At 40.6% G+C, this 23,036-nt stretch overlaps 1 protein-coding gene across 2 annotated transcripts in view; it reads left to right on the forward strand.

Moving 5' to 3' along the window:
* The window catches only part of SYT1 (synaptotagmin 1), a gene marked incomplete at both ends in the record, with an annotated part of 125,942 nt that extends 103,218 nt beyond the window's left edge, over window positions 1–22,724 (forward strand). For both annotated transcript variants that reach the window (XM_082014266.1, XM_082014267.1), the window contains 2 exons: window positions 17,590–17,723; window positions 22,518–22,724. In XM_082014266.1, coding sequence (XP_081870392.1) covers window positions 17,590–17,723; window positions 22,518–22,724 — 341 coding nt within the window. The remainder of the gene's footprint in view (window positions 1–17,589; window positions 17,724–22,517) is intronic.
* Window positions 22,725–23,036: the final 312 nt, after the last annotated feature.

The raw sequence follows: 23,036 nt of genomic DNA on the forward strand, positions 1-23,036 counted from the left end.
ACTTTTGGACTACTGTAGCAATGTAGTAGAAAATAGGTTATTATTTAAACTGCCCCCAACAATTTTTCCCTAAAATGTGCTGGGTTTCTGGATAATAATAACAACCTTTTTGAAGTTAGACTGCTTGCTTTCCTTCACTTAGGAGATCAGCCATTTTTCAAAGCAAAGAAGTTTTAGCTAAAAATTTCTAAGGTACCTAATACTGTATTCTGGCCCAGTCGATAACTGCAAATGATAAAAGGTTTTTTCTCAGCCTTTGTGCTCTCTGGCTGCATTAGACACTGAACGAAGATATATGAGATGACACAGCAGGCTTTTTTATCCTTTAGAAATGGTTGGCAAAGTCACCTCTTTACTTACAAAAAGTAAAACATATAAAGTTGGGGTATATGGGTATTTTTTTAAATAAATGTCAAATCTTTTTGTAATCTACTGTATTTTCACAGTCCGGGGTTGGGTGAAGGACAATACTTTAACATACTGAGACATGTTTATGGCAAGTTCAAAAGTTTATGAAACAAAGGCACTGATAATTCCAGGAGAAGCAGAAAAATACAGAGCCTTTTAAAAGCTTCTGTGGATTTTGCTTACAGCCCAGTCTGGAATTTGCTATGGTTAGAATGAGAGGGATGCTATGAAAAATAAATCTGAAATGCTGTGGTGCCGTGCTTAACATGTTGAAGGCAAATTTATATAATAGACCTCACTTTAAAGCTTTAAAGGCACTTTAAGCTTTTGTTTTGTGAAAATCGAATCGAGCTACCAAATGTGTGCCGGTAAGACTCAGAGTTTATATTCTACCCAACTGAGGAAAAATTAATTGGCAGAAAATTATAGCAGTATGAAAGCTATATTGTTCACATCTTTTCACTGTTTTTCTTTGCAATCTGCAACTTTTTCTGCAAACGTTGTGTTACTCCTTAGATATTGTCTTAATTGAACAACACTTCTCTATAGGTGAGCAATATCTATGACAAAATATGTAGTAACTGTCTTGTGAAGGAAAAGCTAGTCAACTTAATGCAAAGTTGGGTCTTCTATAAATACTCTGCCCTGCTTGTTTCTTTTCAATCAATAGTATAGCTACAAGTCCCGTAAGCTGGAATGGGAGGGAACAGGGCTTCAAACCCCACTGTCCCCTACTCCTCATAAATTCCCACGCAGCACACCAGCTTTTCACATCAGCCACAAACATAACTGAGAAAACAGAATGCAACTTGATTGTGATCACTCCAGCTAAAAAGGAAAAAAGAACTCAAATTAGCAGCAAGGTGGTTGTAGGCTGAATTATCCAATTGCATCCTCTGGGTGCCACCACATTGCCTTTCAGAGCAAATCAGCCTCAATTTAGCTTTAACCGGAGGGCTGTCCCAGGCCCCAGGGTCAAGTCTCGTTTCCAGACTCCCACTGGTGATGAGTGCTTAACGGTGGACGCCCTTCAAACGTATGTTTCTGATCTTCCACCACTGGTTGGTGTCACGACTTCTGAGCTTCTGTTTTTTCCTTCCTTCGATTTTGGGGGTGGATAGGAGTATCTTGATTCAACTTCAACTGCATTATATACATTTTTTATTTGCTAACGTTCACATAGTTTGTGGATATTTGAATAGTTGAGACTGGCTTTCAGAAAATCAACATGCTTGGAGCTGACAACAGCATATAACTGCAACACCTTAGCAAGAAAGCAGAAAAGATAACAATGAAATCAGGATGCTAGAGGGTGAGCACTATATAATTAAGGAACTGCAGCTTTATTCTTGTCTCAAAAGCCATAGAAAGCCATGGCTACCATCCTATTTCCTCATTCCCTCAGCCATTGCTTATTTTTATACTGAGACAACATGCTGGTTGACAGAATCCCACTGATTTTCTTCTGAACAAATACAACATGTACATATAATCTCAATCTTCTTTTTTATTGTTAGTCTACCACCTTCCACAAACCACCTCTCCTCTCAGAAGAAGTGGCAATATTTCCATGGGAAAAATACGATTTCTGCCACTATCTTTACAGCCCCTTGAATTAAATTCTGTGGGGAAAACCACCCCATTCATTTTGGTTGTGTGAGACAAGGGATGCCACAGGAGCCTAATGGCTGAGGGTTAGAAAAAGGTGTGGATATGACAGTCCCATACCCATTGCAACCAAAGACAACCATCACAAGTGACATGCAAGGTCACCAAGGCTGAAACACTGTTGTTGCTCAACAATGTACTCATCTCCCTGTTTTTTTCTTACTCTCCAGACTGTTTTCTTTCTGTGAAATAACAGATGCTAAAAACAAGGCTCATCTGGATTTCAGAATAGAAACCCAAACCTTACCTTCACCTCGATTTTGTTAAGCATGCTGGCATGCAGTGGGGTGCGTACTTGTGCCATGTGAGAGGAGGCGGAGTGGGCTGCGGGCCCACTGCGGGCCGCGGGCTGCTGAGGAGCTGGAGGGGATATGGCACATCACCATATGTGTGGGGCTGGCACGTGGGTCCAGACGCCAGACCCCAGTGGTGCTGCTTCTCTGTTGGGATGGCATCTGGAGCGCCTGGCATCTTGTGAGCGTCCACCATCTTGCAGCATCTGTGATGCCGAGGGTAGAGCCGGAGAGCTTTCACAGGACAGTTCATTACACTGAGGTTGGCCTCCCAAATGCCATGCAAGAGGAGTAAGACTTTCCCACGTTTTACAGGCTATGCACTGACATGCCTTGCAGATCAGGCCCTCATTCATGCACAGCAGATGCAAAATGTATAGATTTCAATCACATCTACGTGGAGTTGCATCCTTTCACCAACGGCATGATGGATTAGTTATCTTACAGACCCTCTCTGATGAAGATTGCTCAAAATACATCCATGCACATACACAGAAGTGTAGTACCAAATCCTGTGTTCTGCCTCCACACGCAAAGCGCTGAATCATTGGCAAGGCTTGTACTTCAGGTGGGATTTCCTATGGCCTACAAGGCGGATCACCAGTGAAAGAATGACTAGTGTATCATCTCCTATGATTAGGAGAAATATTGGTGGAAGGGCCGGATTGGCTGTAAACTGAGATTTATGTCAATAGAGTGAGACCAGTTTACACTGGCTCCGCTGCAGTATAATGATGCCTTTCCAGCCAAAAAGAATGTGTTAAAAACATTTGAAGCTGATCATTGATATGTATCTTGGGATTATTCCACTCCGCAACGAAAAAGAAATTTAGGGAACAGGGTTTGCTCGTATCTGCAAATCTACTTTCGAGCTACACTTCAGTAGGAAGCACGATAAAAGTAAAAACAGATAAAGCAGCACTCAGTCCTACTGCTTAGGATTTGTTTTTTATTATTTATTTTGTTTCCTCAATCGCTTTGCTTTACTCATTTGGCTGGAAGGCAAACGCGTTCCCTGTTGATTTATCCCCACTCAGCCAGGGGCTTTTGCTCCTCGAGTTGATGCCTAATACGGCAGCACCCGCAGATTTCGTCTGGCTTCCAGAGGCCTTCTCTCAGCTCCTGGAATGCAGCGGGGAAAGACTCCTGCAGAGACCAACAAAGACAGTTGTTGCACTAAGACTAATAAAGACCAGAAAATGGGCTTCCCCACATGCGCTGAAATTCCGGCTTTCACTACTCTCTAACTACTCTCTAAATCACTGATTTGGTCTGTCTGTATGGTAAGGCTACGAATTGTTGCCCATTACCCAGCTGAATGGTCTTTCTTGATCACATCAGAAAACATATTTTTCAATAAGTTTGGAAAACACCTACTCCATCACAGTAAAGTTTTTATTAAACTGGTGTATGTTTTGAAAGCATGCTGTCACAGTATCAGTGGATTAATTATAGCACAGGGGAATAAAATGTTCTGGGAATTGAAAAAGCTTAGGATTTCCCCTTTTGTTTTTCTTACCTATTTGATTCAACACTCTCAACTTTTCAGTGCTTTGAAATATCTGCTGTCTGGAAAGAAACCAATTTTCTTTTTTTTTTTTCCCCCTTTAATAAAGTTCTTCAGGTAATAGGCTGTCAAACTCAGCAAATCTAGAAATGGCCTTTGCTAGTGACATACTAAAATCCGAAGGATTAAATTCTTCCACCAAGCAGGGCTTCTAAAAGGTTAATATCACGTTGGAAATTAATTTCATTCCAAATACAGAACAATAGTGTGCAGTGACATGACTTTGTGATAAGCGTTTGTTAAAGCTAAATCCTTCGTAAGCCCTGCAATTGTTTTCCTTTGTGCTAATGGCAAGCTAACCGGAGGCGCTCCCTGTCTCCCCCCGTCTCTCTCTCACTCCTGAGGGTATCAGAAAGGCAAGTTTTTTGTTTGCTAAATCTGGCTTTTTTTAAAATTAAAACCTCAGTTCTCCTTAGGTCATTCTTTTTAACATTCCTTGATCTTCATTTCTGACAGGAGAATTTTTTATCTTTCTGAAACCCACAAATTTAATATTCTTTCTTGCTGATTACCATGACTGGCATGTACATTAAACAAAAAGAAATTACATTATTTCTTATTGCTCTTGAATGACTGTCTTGACTTTCATTATTCACAGGCAAAAAAAAAGGGGTCTATTATCACCTAGGTGCTGACTAGTGCAGGAAAATGTTCAGTAGGAGTTTCTAGAGGAAAGCTGAAGGCAGGGACTCCAGGGGAACTGATTGCTTCACATTCTTAACAGTGATTTTTAACAGGAGTTAGGTGCCTTTGAAAATGGACCCATCTACAACTTCTTACAATACTTAACACATTCTATTCTAAATTTCATGAACACTGCTTAAAAAGAGTATTGCTTTTCAAGCTTAGTTTCACTGAAATTATTTATATTCTTTATTACGCAGAGCAAGTACTGCCTTGGCTTGGAAGCGGTCTCATCCACCTTTCTTTTACGATGGTTTCAATCTGTTGATTCCAAATAAAAACACTGACCAGTTTCACTGCTCTGTCACCCTCTTCCTTTTCCTCCTCATCTAATAACCACAAAATCTCAGGCTTGTCTTTTCAAATATTCCTACTTTCAATTCTGAAGAGCCGAAGGGTTTCTGAAATTCATATTGCTTTTTGGATTCCTGCGTTCTTTATTACAGATGATGATCCCTTGACTAGACTAGGTCTTTTTTCAATGGAGTAGCACACGGAAATATGCTGAGCTACCCAGATTCAATCTGGTTTGTCAGTGAAGCAGAAGATCAGATTGCTCCACCACTTTTATACCAAATTGGGTATCTGCTGTATAAATTTGTAGCAGGTATCCAAGCTGAAAACTACCATGTACCTTTGGATTTCTGATGGGTTGTGTCACATTTTACTGCCTTTTAAGCTAAAGTGGTGAACGGTAAGTGGTGAACATGTCAGTCAAATATCCATTTGTGCCATTAAATGGCTGAGACAATTTGAAGAAGAATTGGGGTACATTGGGGCATGAGCTATTGGTCATGTTATCAGAAATACTTCCATCTTTCACATTACGCTATTTGTCAAGTTATCTGTCCTGTTGTCTTTATGGCAGGACTAATGGTCTGGGCAGCAGAGCAGTCTTACTGCAGATGCTGTTGGCCTTGAACACGTGTTCTTTAGTCTACCTCAAATGTTAGCCCTTAAATACCTCCTGGTCTTGTTCTTTTTTGTTACTTGTCTGGAGTAAACAAACAAGGTAAATAATTTGGTGTACCAAGGACTTCGGCACTTCCATAACTCTTCAGTGAGCATAATCTAGATGTTACTCTTGTCTAAGTAAAAATTTGCCTTAAGGTTCAGGTCACTGTTTCTCATTATGTGGAATTGACAGGAATGCATGCAGGCATGCAGCCTCCCGGCACTTCTTGTGCAAGTACCTGAGTTAAAAATCTGACCTTCAGGCTTTTCAAACTTTTTTTTTGTTTTTGTGATACTGCAAAATAGGTTTTTACCTAGCTGTCATTTTTAAAAAACAGGTATATCTTAGCTGAACTCAGTTGAAACTGCTGATAAATTTAGCCTACGTTGTACCTTCTTGTGTCAAGATAGAGATGTTGCCCATCCCAAGAATACCTGCTTTTGATCTTCTTTTCCTGACTGTGGTTAAATTCAACCCAAAACAAAGCCAGTCTTCCCGACAATATTAGGAAACACCATCCAGAATGGCCCCTTCCACTCCCTGAGCAGATGCAGCTCTTGCCTTGCAGGATTTCAGGGGTGTCCTCCTCACCACCAGGGAGAACATTGACTGGACTTGTCCTTAGCCTTTGCCCTGAGCAGAGGGTAGGGAAAGGTTTCGTGTGGCCTCTGTGTCTAAACAAGCACAAATAAACCTCTGTATCATGGATTGCTTTAGGTTTCATATATACGGCGTTGTTGGTGTATGTGTTGAGGCAGTAAAGACTTTGATCCTTTGAATCACCCTAAAATTAGGTGCCACAAATAGCCTCTAAGAATAGCCAAAATACTTTCCAAAATCCTGCTTAACAGACACTGGATGTGTTGGGAAGCAGGAGAGACGGGAAGAAAGAGAGCTGTTAAGTATTTTCTCCAAGTAATTCTGAATGCATGATTTGTAGGCTAAAAGCGAGACTGCAGCCATGTAGCTCCTTACTTCCATTTACATTTTGTTCCTTAAAGCTTGAATCTAACAGAAAAATAATGAAAACAAAATGAAAACTGATCTTTTATATAAACTTCTCAGGTAGAAAAAGTACTAGGAATATTATTTCAAGGTGAGACTGAAAACTGGATGCTGATGGACTCCCTTTATATATTAGCCACTGATGAATGAAATTTAGTTTGAAAGTCTTGATATGCTCTTAAAATAAATATCAACCTTGATAAAGCATAACTAGGGTTGCTTTCTCAGCTATGAAGAGTTCAGATCAGGCTGCTTGACTGGTAGTCACTGATCTTGTAGACTATTTTTTTTTATTCCTTCTGTACTGCAGCATTCCTGCAGTATTAGCTCGCAGTGCTATTTCTAGTGTAATCATCTGAATCGAAAAACACGTCTCTCTCACGTTGCCGAAGACTGAAAGCTTACCTGAATGAGAAAAGCAGTTTATAAAGTAGAAGCAATAGGTTTTGGTTAAAAACATCAGTATTATTTTGCAGTATATTGGTTTTCATTTTTCTGGTGACTCACTTAGAAGAGCTAAGGTAATTGTGTGTTTCCTACCCTTTCCACCATATGTAGCTTGTACATCCCGCTGCTTACCTCTTCTATTTTTGCTGCCCTCTGCTTCTCCTCCCAACTCACCTAACATTATTTTGGACTGCGAGGGTATAGAATACACAGTTGTAACTGGGTTTGCTGCATTTGAAAAAAACGCTCACATGTAAACAATGTGGTAGATCAGTGTTTTTATGCAAGGCAGCCTTTATCACTACCTTTGTCTTTGAGTGTGTTGCTTCTAACCCTCTGTGGGAGAGGATGCAGATTACCTTTAAAGCAGGGTATATTAGCTTTTTTCCACGTAAAGACATCAAAACACAGTAGTACCATGCTGGTGTGCAGTCAAGCTGTAAAACCTTACTGTGGCAATGTTGACATGAAGAGTCTGTAGCATGAAATGTGTATTCTTGCCACAGTAAATTGCTAATAAACTAGTTAGACCAGTTTTTGTTTTTAATAGAGTTTCTCTGTATTTCAGGGTTGATTAATTCCTTTGAGTGAATACTGCCACTCAGTCCAGTGTGGTTTTCTTTATTATCCAATAATACTGGAATTCCTCTCTGTCCTCAGTGCAGTTTGAGATTTGGACTTGTTTTGCCTCACAGTTACCAGATTTGGGTTTTTGTGGTTTTGTGATGGGTGGGTTTTTGCGGGCAGCGGAGTAACCAAAAGAAGAATATGTTTGCTATCAGTCAGCAGTTTATTGAAAGTGTACAGTCTTCACAATGTTCGCCCTAAGTAAAAGTGTCTCACTGCTTGGCTGTGGCAAAATATTCTTTTTGAGTAGGTGTCATGTATACTTCTTTCTGACTGGCATTACTTCCTTTCAGTCAGTTCTTTCTATGAGCACAGCCTTTCACTACATGAAAGAAATCCCTTTTTTTTTGCTTTCTTCCAGTTATTTTTAGGTGTCTGTCCTCACCCTTGTCTCTGTGTGGCATAGCAATTTTCCTCGGGACAGTCATCCCAGCTATTTAACCCTGGAAGCACAGAGAAACATCGCCATAGAAATAGAAACTCTTGACTAGCCAGAATTTTTAAATCCCCCTGGGTTTCTTTCAGTCAAGTCCCTTAAAATCTTCATGGTCACACCACCACCCAGCAGCATCACCTACTGGGATTCCTAAAGTAAGTGGTTTTCCACCATCATCCAGGACGCAGGCAAGTAGTATATGCAGTAAATATCCACAGGAGCAGAGGCGCAAAGACGATGATCACACAGGCAAGGTGGGTAAGGGCACTCAAAGGAAGGAGACCTGGCACCAGCTTTCGCTCCACTGAGTAATTGAAAGGAGCTCAAAAAATACAATGTTGTTCTCAGCAGAGCAGACTAAGAACCTGTTTCTCATATCTTACAACCTCATCTCACTCTCTCGAGAGGTGGAAATGTAGGTTCAGATCCCTTCAGTCAACAGAGGGTTCTGAAGAACATTTCCTAAATCAGTTTATCCTCTTGGCTATCAGCAAAAGCGGTGGAGGGAAAAAGCCAGTGTTTATCTGCTTTATTTTGTACAACAAAATAGATAAACCCAAAAAACTCTAAGCTGGCACAGCTTGTAGGAAAATGGTAGAGACTTGAAAAGGTGAAGTGTAATTCCTCTCCATCACACTTCTTCCAGGCGTGTTGAGGCAATTCTCCATCCAGGTGTCTGGTCCTTCCAAACCCCAGATTTTGCCACCTTATGCTCCTCATGTGCTCGCTTTTTCAGTTTGATTTTTGAATTGTGGCCTCCACTCAGCAGCATGTGCCTCAGAGTGAGGTAGAACAGTTCTGCCCCCCTCCCCAGATATTGATATCCCTCTCTGCACAACCTTGTTAGATAGCCAGCTCAGATCTGGAGGACTTCAAGGCACTCACTAACAATCCAGTACAATACGGTATTATGTACCCAGCTCCTGTTTTCTGCTAAAACACCACACATGGTCTGCTCTTTAACCTTGGGTTGTTTGGGTTTTTCTGTATTATGCGCTTCTGCTGCTCTTTCCACTCTTCTGCTTGTCATTTTTCCTCAGTCAATGTGGATTCCACCCTCCCTCCTCCCCAGTTCACTTGAGGACAGTATTTTGAATCTCTCTAAGCCTCTATGTATTGTCTTCTGGCATTTTCAGTACCAACAATTTAATAAATATAAATTTAATTAATTTTTTCTCTGTATCATCAAACGGCATTACATAAAGTCAAACTCAGCAGTCTGCCGGAATTTTCTGCCTGAAGTATTGCCAGTTTGCTTTGGTTTCTGTCTGAATTCCTGTACCGGAGAGTCTGCCTGTATCAGCAGCCCCAATTAATACCTTTCCACCATTTCATGTTAATGTCTCCCTCATCTTAGTTGCTATTGTATTCTTGCTATTAGTATACAAACATGACATATTACAATATGCATTTTTATTTTTATTTCTTTATTTGTTATCCAAGATTGCAAGTGCCCTTCTCTGGTATCTTGAAGTTTTAAAATGCCATGCTGTCTTTTTTCCTCCTAACTACATTCAAGCTTCATGAGCAACCAGTTCCTCCTCTTTTGGTGCAAATACAGAGGAGTGAGGTTTACTGCTTTGGTGCTCATAGTTTCCATGTAATCACATTTACGAAGCGCTTGGTTGAGTTGCTTTGCTCTTCCACAAGAGTATTCTGTGTTTACCCACAGCCAAAACTCAAGGTGCATTTTCCTGTTGGTTCAACCCATATGTGCTGCACTTTATAAAACTATTTGTTTTGCCTGTGTGTAACTATGCTGAAATGAACTGGCTGGATGCAAAAGAGACAGATCAGCTGCCCTTGCTCTGGCAGTAAACTTATTCATAAGCTCATAAGCACTAATTTGTGCTGGTTTTAAATAAGAGTTTTGGCTGCTGCTTTTTTTCTTCGGTTTTCTGCTACTTTCCCCATCTGGCACTGAAACATTTGTTGTGATGTTCCAATTGGAAGTGCTGTGAGTGGAATTGCAGACTCGAGTGCTGGCTGAATAGCCCTTAGGCCACTGTGAACATTTCTGTTTCCACTGTCAGCTCTACATGTTCAGCAACCTCAGCTTGGGATTCTCAGTTGAGGGAATCTGCTTGCTGTGAGTTTTACAGCACCTCCTTCTTCCAAAGGCTCCCTGGTTCTCTGAATGCAGCATTTCAATAGCAACTTGATGTTCATTTAATTGCACAATGGTGAAGAGTTGTTATTTTGAGACTGCTTTGCTACACCCTCTGTTTAATGTTTTTTATTATAGGCAGGCTATCATTAGTTCTTATAAATACCAACCCCTTCTTCCCCACTACAAATGGATTATTGGACTCCATTATTCCTATGAGAATCTGTCTAATGTTATTGAACATGAAGTTACAAATGTTTTCATTTATACATTATCCAGCCTTAGAGCATCTTCTTTTAAAGATGCTGATGGAAATATGTAATCCAAAGTCATCTGACTTGTCACACTATGACATATAATATGAGCAAGAAAGGGCCTGATGGGCAGTGTACTTTGTGCATGTGCGTGTGCTGCATCTGGAGCAGTCCACCCATGGGGCATAGATAGAAATTAGCAAGTGTAATACGAGTCTTTTTAACTAAAATGTTTGCAGATATTAGGGCCACTCAGGCAGCCCATGTGGGCTGCTTGCAATTTCTCAACTCCGTTCGTGGCCAGTACACTACCAATGGTGTTGGGAGAATCTCCCAGGCACACTGCTCTACCCTCAGCCTGCTCATTAAAGTGTTTTTAAAAAGTGTTTTGCTGGGGTCAGGACTGGCATAGACGCTGCGCAGGAATCTACAGCAGATACTTTTGCTACCCACCTTTCCCTTGTGTATTGATCAAGAGCAGGCTACAGCTAAAGATTTGGTCCATAACATCAAGTAATCTACAGCCCAGTGAAGGTATAGAAACTATGATGAGGTTCCAAGTAGCTAAATATGAGCATTAGTTGAGGACTGGACAACATGTAGCAAATAAACTTTAAAAAAAAAAAATTAACGATCCTGTTTTCAAGGAAATGTGGTAAGAAAAAACCCACAAACACTATATTTCATGCCAAGAGAATTGTTTCTAATGAGGATGCTTTCCGATATTTCCCTTGAGACATCAGCTGCTCCGTAAAAATAATGTTCCAACTTTAATTTGCTCATTTGTGGAGGAAGGTAGAAGGCCCAACAGCTTGTGTCAATGAATATAAACTATAACTTTTATGCAATCTAGAATATACCATAGCACTTGTACTCCTTAGTAATTGTACCTTATATTGTTTCTTCCCCAGATAACACATTTTCCCCCTCTGGCTTTCCTTCCTGTTCAAAGCTTTCCATTCATCTGAAAAATACTAGTTTAGATAATCCAGGCACGGTATCACATTAAACTCATTATTTCAGAGACTTTAATTATCCTCTCTCATCCATACATGAATAAACAGAAGAGAAGAAAAGTCAGGGCAAATTATCCATGGCCTGGATGCTACAGGCATCATGTGAATCATCCCTCTCTTGGGAGAGAAGGGTTTATATACCCACGGAGGGAGCATGTCTCATGATCCTTGGGAAAAATCAGCAAATCTGCGGGAACTCCCAGGAAGGTTCATCCTGTTTTGCTCTGCTCTCGGAGCCCTGCTGCTTCCCATAGCACAGCTGTGGCAATGGCTGCTGTTGCTCTCCAGAGAAAGAAGCAAGCAGGCAGGTATTGCTGATGCCATCAGCCCTCATCCTTGGCACAGTCTCTGTAGAAAATAAAGTTTTTTGCTGTATGAAGTGGCTGTTCTTCCCACTGCCGCTCCTGAAAGCCAAAAAAGTTTTGTCTGAAGGGTGTTTGCACTGAACAGGAACAAGTTAAGGACACAATATTGAATCTAGCACTGCATCTGCTCCAGTCTAAGGCTCTGGCTTGGCCTTTCCCCCGCTTTCCACCTCGCTGTGCTGTTGCAGGGTGAGAGTGATTACGGCTCTTTAGCGTGGAACTAACGATCCACCCTGCAAGTCGCCTCTGTCCTAACCATGTTTTCAGAGCCATTTGTAAAGCTGGATTTCCAAACCTGGTTTTCTTCGGTTATTGGATCAGTTGCTGAGCTCTTCAGGAATTCGTTCTGCTTGGAATGGAAACTCTACTGTCTGCTGATACCTTTGCTCTAAATGTCAGTGATGTGTGCTTTGGCACGGGTTTGGCATAAATTTTCTTCTGATGGGAAAAAGCATGTGCTAATTAGCACCCAGTTACCCCGAACGTTTTGAAGACAAAAATACAGCTGGAGGCAATTCTGGCACCATATTTCTTCTTGGTTTCTACATTTGAGTTGAGAACATCTTCTTATTACAGTGTTTTGTCATATGAAACTTATTCAACTGTATCTATAACTAGTTTGTTCTGACTCCATTTTTTTCCTATTAATTATGTTAGACTTGCTCGAGGCTTGTAGAGGTTTTCTCTGATCTCACCACACAGAGATGTGTGGGATTTTTTTCTTTAAACAATTACACACCCCCCGCACACAGGCTCAGGACTAATTGTACACCCAATCAAGTCCAGTGTTATCCTTGTATCAGTTTTCAAATTTGCCAATTTTTTAGGCACTTGCTTTTCATGTGTTGGTTAAATTACAGCAGGCTTACAAAATTTATCAAAGATCAGCATCATCCTTATGTCTGCATTCAGAATAAACCATTGCGCTAAAACCATTCCAAGCTGAGTACTGTGTTGACACTTTTCTGCTGAAGATCCATACAATTGGAAATTTGTGTGCTGAATTCTCTCCTACCTAGGAGGAAAATGATTTGTTATTAACTACTGATTCCTGTAACAAGTTTTTCATCTTAAAATCCACTGACAAGCAGTCATTCTCAAGTTCCACTTTTTCCTCAGATATTGTCATTAGCCATGATTTTATCATAGAATCGTAGAATCACAGAATGGTTTGGGTTGGAAGGGACCTTAAAGATCATCTAGTTCCATCCTCACTGCCATGGGCAGGGACATCTTCCACTAGACCAGGTTGCTCAGAGCCCCATCCAACCTGGCCTTGAATGTTGTCAGGGATGGGGCATCCACAAGGTGTCTGGGCAACCTGGTCCAGTGCCTCACCAGCCTCATAGTGAAGAATTTCTTCCTTAGATCTAGTCTAAATCTACCCTTGATCATCTTCGTGGCCCTCCTCTGGACTCAATCCAACAGGTCCAACCTTCTTCCTTGGTTGTAGTGTTTTCTTTCAGCTGTAAATTTGCTTTTTTAAAACCTCTAATAATGAATGAAGTGCATCTTGTCTACAACATGATGATGATGACCTAGTCCTTATTTTAAGAGAGTTCTAACTGTGTATATATGCCTCATAGTCCAAATGACTCCAGAAGTCTTTACCTGCTATAACATACCATTTCAGTTATCCTTTAGATAATGTACTGGCATCTTACTGCAAACTTCAGGAAAACAAAATGTGTCAGCTAGCCCCCCAGTGCTTTTAAAGCTGTTCAGCTAGCCACCCTTGAGACTCTGTTGTAAAATCTACAGTGCACAATTAGTTATGAATTTTATATCTTTTTAGCATTCATGGCTAGACCATTAATGAGGGAATAAATAGCAGAATTTTATTTAATCCCACACATTGCTTGGTGTAAATTATTAAAAAAGGGACACACAGCCATTCTGTCCCCTTTGGCAGTGGGACATCCATAGTGGTCTGGATGCAACATCCCTTCTTCCAGATAGATGGGCACGGTCCATCCACAGATACCTGTGGATCTAATGTGGATCTAAATCCCTGTTAACTTGAAAGAAATAAAACTGGAGGAAAAAACAGAATGTTCGCCTCTTCTAACTTGAAAATTCTTCAGTGTAACTGTTTACATGAAAGTGAATAGGCTGTCTTGTATCAGTGGAGAGAAAGAAATATTTTGGGGTGCAATTTATTTGACCAAAGACAGATATTTACTCTGGAATGAGATAACTATCCAGAGCACATAAAGATAAATGCTTATTTATTTTCATTGGCGTCAGATGCCGACAATTCTACTTGGTCAAAAGAATTCTGCCCTTTATCCCCAGGCTATGCACTTAACAGACAGTGTATCGTTGCTGGGCTGTAATATCAGTTCTGTCATCCTTACTAGTCTCACTTACTCAGTGAGACTATTTACATATTAAAGTATTACTCAGCATGAGTAATAGTGCCAGCACTGAGGTTATGTTGCAAGTAGAGAGAAGAGATGTTTCCATTAGCACTAAACCTTATCTCGGAAAAATCACTGGAGACTGGCACTTCCCAGAGGTTCTGCTTTCTTTTGATTATCCTCTCTTCTTCTAATAATTGACTCCAAGCAGTTCAGCTTCTGTTATTTGGTGGAACAGAATCTGTCTTTTCAGAGATTTATTCATGAAGTCGCAAGAAAGTCTGTGCTTAGGTATCAGGTTGTCTGTGTAGATCACAAGCAGATAGATTACTGGAGAGTGGAGGGAGTTAGGGATAATGTCATGGGATATGGGAGAGTGTAACTAACTAAAGATAATGCAGTGGTGGAGGCGGTCATATATGAGACACCGAAGAATGAAGAGAGGGAAGAACTAGGTAAGACTAGGAGACTTCAAGAGATAGAAAGTGGATGTGCAATCTGATGAAGAAAAACTCAGTTAAAATCTCTGATGGCCCATCCACTTCCGTGAGCTGGACACGCCATTCTGATTTGCAGTGGTTTTGTGATGAGTAAACTTATTTAATACTTTCCTCTGAAACTGGAAAAGGAGGAACATAATTTAGGTGGCATTCAACTTGTATTCGGTTTGGCATGACAACTTTACCCTTGGATGAAAAAGATTTGGATATTGTATCATATGATATTTCTTCTTCTCTGCACCATGTGGGACCTCTGCCACTGACAGTTCTGTACCACCATGCGAATCTGGTACCACTAGGATCGTTTCCTACTAAAAACCCGGCATCTGACTGAGCCTAACTCAAATCCCCAGTTAAGGCAAGCATAAGAATCTGATCAGGACATGAAAAAGAAACCACAGAAACCTAGCTTCTGGGCCTTGTCCGATGGCCATGAGTTATCCAGGGCCAGATTTTGCTCTAATAGTGTCATGAAGATAGAAAATCTAGAAAGTCAATAGAAGCAAATCACTTAAAGTGAATGTACATGTAGAGCCCAAGCATTCACATATACTTGAATTGTAGGTTAAAAATATTTTTCTCCAAAATATGGAATGTTTATCAAGATAGGAATGTATCTGCATCACCATATAAATTATTACTATACAGTTCCTTATGGCCATATGAATAATCATCAAATCTGTGTATATTGTCTGTGCACAAGCACAGGTCAGTAAAGGATTGACTTATATCAACTGCAGTTATTCTAATAGAATTCTTCATTTCTAATCCCCTTAATAATGATGTATTACTGCACTGTTTAGCCTCACAGCTCACTCTAGTTACTCAAATTATATTTTAACAGCGTCTTATTTCATTTCCATATCTTAACACTCTACCACTGGCTCCTTGACTCATGAACTTTCTTACTATATATTAGTTACACCTAAAACATCATTTTGCATGTCAAAACGATTGTACGCCTAGCATGGAGCCTCAGCAAACATAATAAGGTAGATGAGCTTTTCTCAAGTATCACCTAATGTTGAAGGAGTCCAGATTTACCTGTTTTCCACCTTTGAAACACTGTATGCAGTGATGGTGAACTCAGTATTCAAAAAGAAATAGAACTTTGTTGGCTTTTTGCTAGCATTTCTGTTTTTCACATGATACTCCTTAACTCATAGATTGTGCAGCCAAAAGGAACCCTTGCAATTCCCTGTCTAGCCTTGAGCGAAAACCTACCCAGATTAAATTTCTATTTGAACTTGAGTCTTTTGAGGGAGAAGGAATCTCAACCCTCTGTAACAGAGAGTTCACCACAAACACTACAGGAGCTACTCTGGCTGTTTCAGTAGTCTTACTACTGAAGTATATGCCTATTTCTATGTTAGAATTTGTCTAGTTCCTTCTCACAGCCATTGGTTCTTATTATACCCTTGTCTGCTGGCTTGAAGTGTCCACTGCCAAAATTATGCTCCCTTCAGAGGTACTGTAGACTGTGATCAAGTCAATCCAGTAACTTAGCTGTCCCAAACTCCTAGGTCTTCCACAGTAAAGCATATTTTGACTGTAGCAGAATGCAATTATTCTTCTCAGACACTCAAAGCATGAATTTCATTGCAGAGTCATAAAGCATGGATTGCTCATAGTGATAATATTTAATTTCAGTATTAATTTGTCATTCTTCTTCTTCTGTAGCCCCATCCTTTTCTCAGGAGGGAAAGAAGCAGCGCTTTCCTTTGATATTTTGCATTCAGGCTGTCTTAATCCATGCCACAGATGACTTGTGGCTGGCTGGCACTTTGTATAGCTCCTACAAGCTCACTAGAGGGAAGGCTTGCCTCGACATACATCACAGTTCAGCTGCCTAAAGCCAAAGGAGGTACCTACCCAAATTTTGGTGACGGTACCATACAGATTCTTGAAAAGGGTGAGCTTGAGATGCTTCAGACGGTGCTCCACGGTAGGCCTAAACAGAAAAATAACTGAGCTCAGTGAAGGTACTGCTAATTAACATCACTGTGAAAGAAGAACTGCTAGTTCATTCTCTAAATGGGAACATGGCTCTTGTAACAGGTAAAAGACTGATAGCACTGTTCTTTTAAGCAGGCAAAACATCCAGTGAAAGTATAACCACTGAGATGCCACTTCACGGCAGTAACATCCATGAGGGTTTTGCTTGCGCGAGGTGTACCTGATTAGGTACCAAGTCAGTTCTGTTCCTTAGCCACCAGAGGTCATACAAAATAACAGTGGGAATTCAACAGAGAGTACAAAAACAATTCACAATTTATACCGATACCACGGCCTGCACCTTACTCTAGCGGCATGTAGCACTAAAGTAGAAGACATGTATTTAAAGGTCAAAGCCCCTCCCTGCCATGCAGTCTGTCCGTGCAGTAGACCCACGGACACTACGCTGTGTCAGTTGCAGCCCGCCGGGGAGGTCGGAAGATGAGAAAACCACGGTGCAGCTCCCACCCAAGCAGCGATGTGAAGAGCTGCCAAGCAGTCGCAGAGCAGCGATCCACCCTGTGCCCACCGTGCATGCATTCTTGCAAAAACCACCCCCAAGCCTCGTTGCCAAGAAATGTTAGCAGTAAATAAATAACGTTAAAGCAAAAACGTTTCCAGGATGGTTAATGAGCTATGGAACAAAGTTAGGTGGGAATTTATCCCTCCCTCGCAGCGTTAAGGAGATAATGCAGTAAGTGTTTTGTACCTTTTTCCATCAGGAACACTTTGCAGTCGTACAGGAGTTTTTCTATGGTGGGAATTAGGACTTTGTTTAAAAACAAGCTGTTTATTGCAAAAGGTTTTTCTTTTTTTCCAAGTCTTAAATTTGTGGGATTAAAATCTGTAGATAACACACTGAACTACCCTCCTTAGCTCTACTTCTTCTCTTGATTACTTAGATCCCTATGTGAAGATCCATCTGATGCAGAACGGTAAGAGGCTGAAGAAGAAAAAGACTACAATTAAAAAGAACACTCTGAATCCCTACTACAACGAGTCTTTCAGCTTTGAAGTACCATTCGAGCAAATTCAGGTAATTGCAAACAGTGTTTTGTCTTCCCTCTGCATTCCATTTCTCAGTCCTTATAAATATTTAATAGGAATCTTGTTAATTATCACGTGTGCATGCCTTCATTAGCACCTAGGTGCCAGCCCTGTGCTACATTAGATGAGTGTGACTGCTTCAAGAGGGAAATGATAAAATGCACAGTACTTAGAAAGCTTTGATTCATCAGTGAGAAATGGGTAACTGACATTTTCTGTTAACAGAAATGGATTCTGAAAAAAAAATCCACAGGGAGGTAGGGAAGGAATGTGCCAGCAAAAAAAGTATGGGGATAAAAGAAAAAGCATATATAGCAATTTTCCCCAAATTATTTGAAATAATAAATTGGCATCATCAGTCATGTTTGTGTTCCTTGCGCATTTGTCAGCCCTGTTTGTTGAAAGTACTGCAGCATCCCTCCTAAGTAAAACATGTAATTCAATCAGTTTTTTTCAGTTACCACACCATGAAAACTTTTTTGGTGATTCCTATGCTCCTTGGAAACAGGCATTTGAGAATCTCGGGGGTCAGTACTGCAGTGCCTGTTTTCTTGGCACCCCAGGGGGGGCTCTAGCAGTTGTCCAGGTGCTACTCCTGAAGACTTCAGTGCCTAAAATCAGGGGCCTCAGAAGTCAGCACAGTGAGCTGGAAGTCACCTACATTAGCAGTGGAAAATACCAGGATGAGGCATCATGCCATATTTTTCAGGGACTCAGTTACCTACCTTTGGGCTACTGCGAGGCAAATCATCTCTCGCTCATGAGAATGAGATTTAATGTCTTCTGATGTTAACTGACCACAAGAGAGAAGGTCTTTTTAACCACCTCAGGAGGCATGTGGGAAACCCACATCCAGTTCGCTCCCCTCCCTAAGTGAATTTGAACCTGTATCTTCAAGGTCTTAAGCAAGTGCGCTTGTCACCTGTGCCTATGGCTTGTGTCAGGAGTGCAACATCATTTCTGCATAACTAAGTATATGACTGGCCACAGAGCATAAGATCACCTGTTAGTTGGGTGGAAGTTTACTTGGAAGGGGAGAAGCTTTGGCCTCTGGTCTGATCTAGGTAATGTAAACCACATAAAGATCAGTTGGCACAGGCCTCCTCCATTTCTGTTAAGCCTTTACTATTAGTGTTTAGTTCTTTTGCTCACTTGTTAGAGCATTCATTGACAGGGCAAGATGTATTGGTTTAAATACTCTCAGAAGAGAAAAGAACTGTATGTTGGCTTACCACCCGCCCCAGGGAGCTCTATGGCTGCGGAGATGTTAAGCAAGACTATAGCTTTTCTGTGTGGAGCCAAGTGTGGAAGGTGTACTTTCAGGGGCCTCCCAGTTTGAATGACCATAATTAAAACAGTCTGGGAATACATCCTTTTGTGGCTTTAAGAGGGGTCTAGGTAGGAGTTAGGTGCCTTTGTCCTACGAGGGTTTAAATAGCTTGGGCCAAACTTGGAGCCAGAAGACATTGCCGGGAAAACTCCTAGGCAATAAGGGCACACAGACACCTCTTGATTAGATGAGAGCATGGTATGGGTTTTGAGACTGAGTCTTGGATTTTGATAGCGACTGTACTGGAGAGAAGCCCAGGAGCCAAGGCCTACATTTCAACTAAAGCTGTGTGCTTGGCTTTTATTGACTTGGTACCAATAAGGATAATAAACCTAGCCAAGGTGAGGCACTAGGAATAGTGACTTGGATGCATGACTAGCCCGTTCAGGAGTTTCTTCATGTCTGACAGCATGTACAGGTGTCTGTGGACTCTAGGAATCAAAAAGTGGGGAAATCCAGTGGGGCCTAATTCCCACTGATTTTAATGAAAGCTGGTCTGTGTGCTTGTGAAAAATCTCATAACAAGCATCAAAGATCCAGAGGCAAAACAAGACCAATCAAATCGAGCTTCTCTGGCAATTTAGGCAACAAATGTCTTGATTTCCAAATAGGGACAGGACTGGGGAACTGGAATGGGCACCTCCAAGTTATCAGATCTGAGCTTTGGCATGGTTAGGGGCATTCTGTAGGTACTTGGCCATATTGCCTTCTAATCCTATATCAGTTTTGTAAGGTGGATATAGGCGCTTTAAAAAGTATTGCGGTTTAGCAGTTTAATATTTTGCACCTCTTTGATAAGTTTATTAGAATGACTTCATAGGTATTTACTTCAGTATATAGTCTCAATTTAAAATCTGTAATTATGAACCCTGGTCATAAGTCAATGTGTTTTGGAGTTAGTTACAAAAGATTATATTTAGGGGTGATTTCATTATGGTTACTGAAGTTATTTCATCATTAGCAAAACACATTTTAAATGTTATTTAGACTTTATATGGTAAGAATCACTGTGACTTTGGGGTAATTCATGTAAAAGTCATTAAGCAAATTTTCACAGTCAAAAAAATAACGGTTATAAAAGTTTCATGATGGTTAGAGAGCAAAGACAAGGGAGACCATGGAAGGTAAGCAGCTCAATAGCAGTACACCTATGTAATTTAAAATGGGCCAAACATTAACATTTTCAACAATTTAATAATGAATGTGGATTCTAGATCTTCAGGGAAAGAAAGTGATGTCTTGAAAGGTAATGGGAGAACACCACTAGGAATTCAAATCCTCTTGCTACAGGCAGATCAAGCATGGGTTTTAATATTTTCAAGACAGACTGCCTCCATTGGTAGCAGTCTCCAGGCCCTTTCAGTCCAAAGAATGCCTGATCACAATGAGGACACTGCTAATCCAAGTATTTAGTAGCAGAGGTGCTGCTTTCTGCTAGCACTTGTTGGGTTTTGCAACGCAGCTGTTCCATTAATATATGGTACAAAGGCACAGAAATGCTCACGTTTCTCTGTAGGTTAAAGCCAGACACTAGGAGGTGAAAATCATCTCAGAGTTAATCATCTGAGCTAGCTGTTCTTACATCTTTATAGAGCAAGGAAAAGGGTCTTTTTTTTACAGTGCTTATTGTTGTCTTGTTATTAACACCCCCCAAAAAAATCTAGTAGTAACTAGCCCCCAAGCTTCTAGGTACAGCAGGCAACTTTTTGTTGTACCATAAAATAATAGTGTCATGCTTATTTTTTTAATCTGTGATTGTACCATGCATCTAAAACATAAATGTTCATTTGGGGAGGTACCATCAACATTAAAAGTGAGTATATTGCAAACAGCAACACTGAAACATCGTTTTGGCATCTAGAAATACTTGCTTCAGGATATTGCCTTTTATCGTGAGTGCTCTGGGGAGAGAGTCTTGAATTTGATGTACAATTTTGTCATCAGCAACTATATAAATACTTTAGTCCTGTTGGAATCATCTCTTTCTCTGGCTCAGTGAATTGTACAATCTTGTAAGGGAATGGACTCTATAAAATAGACCTCATGAGTCTGGTCTTGCAGATATGCTTAAAAGAGTCGGTTACTTTTAAAGGATAATCCTACTACAGGCACTGACATTAATCACTCTAGTAAGAAATCCAGATTGTACATATATTTAAAGTCTTAAATTTAAAAACCTGATGCTTGAGAATAAAAGATTTTTCTGGAAGAAATGTGTTTCAGGGCATCTCTTCCTCCAATTCAGGAAACTCACACTGTAATAAGGAGCTGGGTGTATTTATCGTGGGATAGAAAGGAAAAGAACTGTATGTTCTTCTTTAAAAATAAAGCTCCCTGAGGAGAAGCGTTTACAATTTAGTAAAATCAGCTCAAGGCTGTTAACATCTTAGGTGCTGTTGGGGAAGAGCATCACTCCACTGAAGAAATAGCTGTTTATGCTCTTTCGACAAATATTAATGACCTGAAGGAGAGGAATGTGTGCATGCACAAATGCATACACACATGCCTGGCTTGAACATCACCTCCCAGTGTGCCCAAGTCTAAGTGAATAGAAAATTGCCTATGGACTGTGACAGATGGGCTAGCACAGATTTTGTGGGAATAATTTAACCCGGTTTGCCAGAGGTCACCGTTCCTACGGCAGAAGTGGCTCTCCAGCACCAGCTCAGTCACAGGCAGCACCAGTGTGTCGGAGCCCTGAGACAGTGGGGTCTATACTTCTTTCCAACTCCCCTGAGCATGCAACCTGTTCTAAACTCCTTTAAAAATATATAGAAAAGACACAGTATACACACATACTTACATATGTACACACATACTTACATATGTACACACACACACAGATGAGTACGTGTGTGTGTATGTATATGCATATAGTGAGCATAAGAGCTACCGTCTGAATTTATCTGAAAATAGCTGATTAGCATGCTGGATGGATGGGCAAGAGTTGTTTAGAAGCAGAAAAGCAATTAGCAGAATAGAATAGGACATTGCAAATGTTAACTTGGGGTAGAGCTGTTCCTGAATTTTAGCTGCTAACTTACTTACTTAAATGATGATGATGTGTTAAATTGCACTACTTTTGAATTAGCTTACCTTAAGATCTCCATTTTAGACCTACAGACTTCTAGCAGTCTAAGTCTTCAATAACAACAAAAAAATCCATAAGTTGTTAATCTGTTAAAGGAAAAAAATGAACATTGATTCCCATATGAAGCTCGCTCTTTGATGCAAGGGGGCAAGTTTCAGGTTAATAGGGAGGTTGTGAGCTTAATCTTATTTGGAAGGCTCACAAGAAGCAAAGACAAAAGTTTGAATTTGCTTCTCGTTGGGGGAACCTGCTCTGGCTGTCACACACTTACCCCCTTCATTGTCATTGTCTGTCCCAAGACTCATCGCTGCCCACCTTCCCCTTACTGTCATGCTCACTGGTCTTTCTCTATCTCGTTGTAGAAAGTGCAAATTGTTGTGACTGTTTTGGACTATGACAAGATTGGCAAGAACGATGCCATCGGGAAAGTCTTTGTGGGCTACAACAGCACTGGAGCGGAGCTGCGGCATTGGTCAGACATGTTGGCCAACCCCCGGCGGCCCATTGCACAGTGGCACACCTTACAGCCCGAGGAAGAGGTGGATGCCATGCTGGCAGTCAAGAAGTAAATTAAATTAAATTAAATTATGAAGAAGGAAAAGAAGAAGCCTTTCTGCATTTGCCCACATAGTGCTCTTTAGCCAGTATCTGTAAATACCTCAGTAATATGGGTCCTTTCATTTCCAGCCATGTGTTCCTGACACAGATCAGTTGTACTTTAAAATTCCTGTTTTAATTTGCACAAATTTAAATGTAGAAGGCCCTCTAAAGGCGCTTCATTTCACCACTGCCCCCAGATCTACTCTTCTTTTAAGCAATATGATGTGTAGATAGAGCATGACAGAAATTATTTATTGTATCACACAGTTGTATATATACAC

The sequence above is a fragment of the Phaethon aethereus genome (assembly GCF_964289735.1).
Source record: "Phaethon aethereus genome assembly, chromosome: 1".
Taxonomy (NCBI): domain Eukaryota; kingdom Metazoa; phylum Chordata; class Aves; order Phaethontiformes; family Phaethontidae; genus Phaethon; species Phaethon aethereus.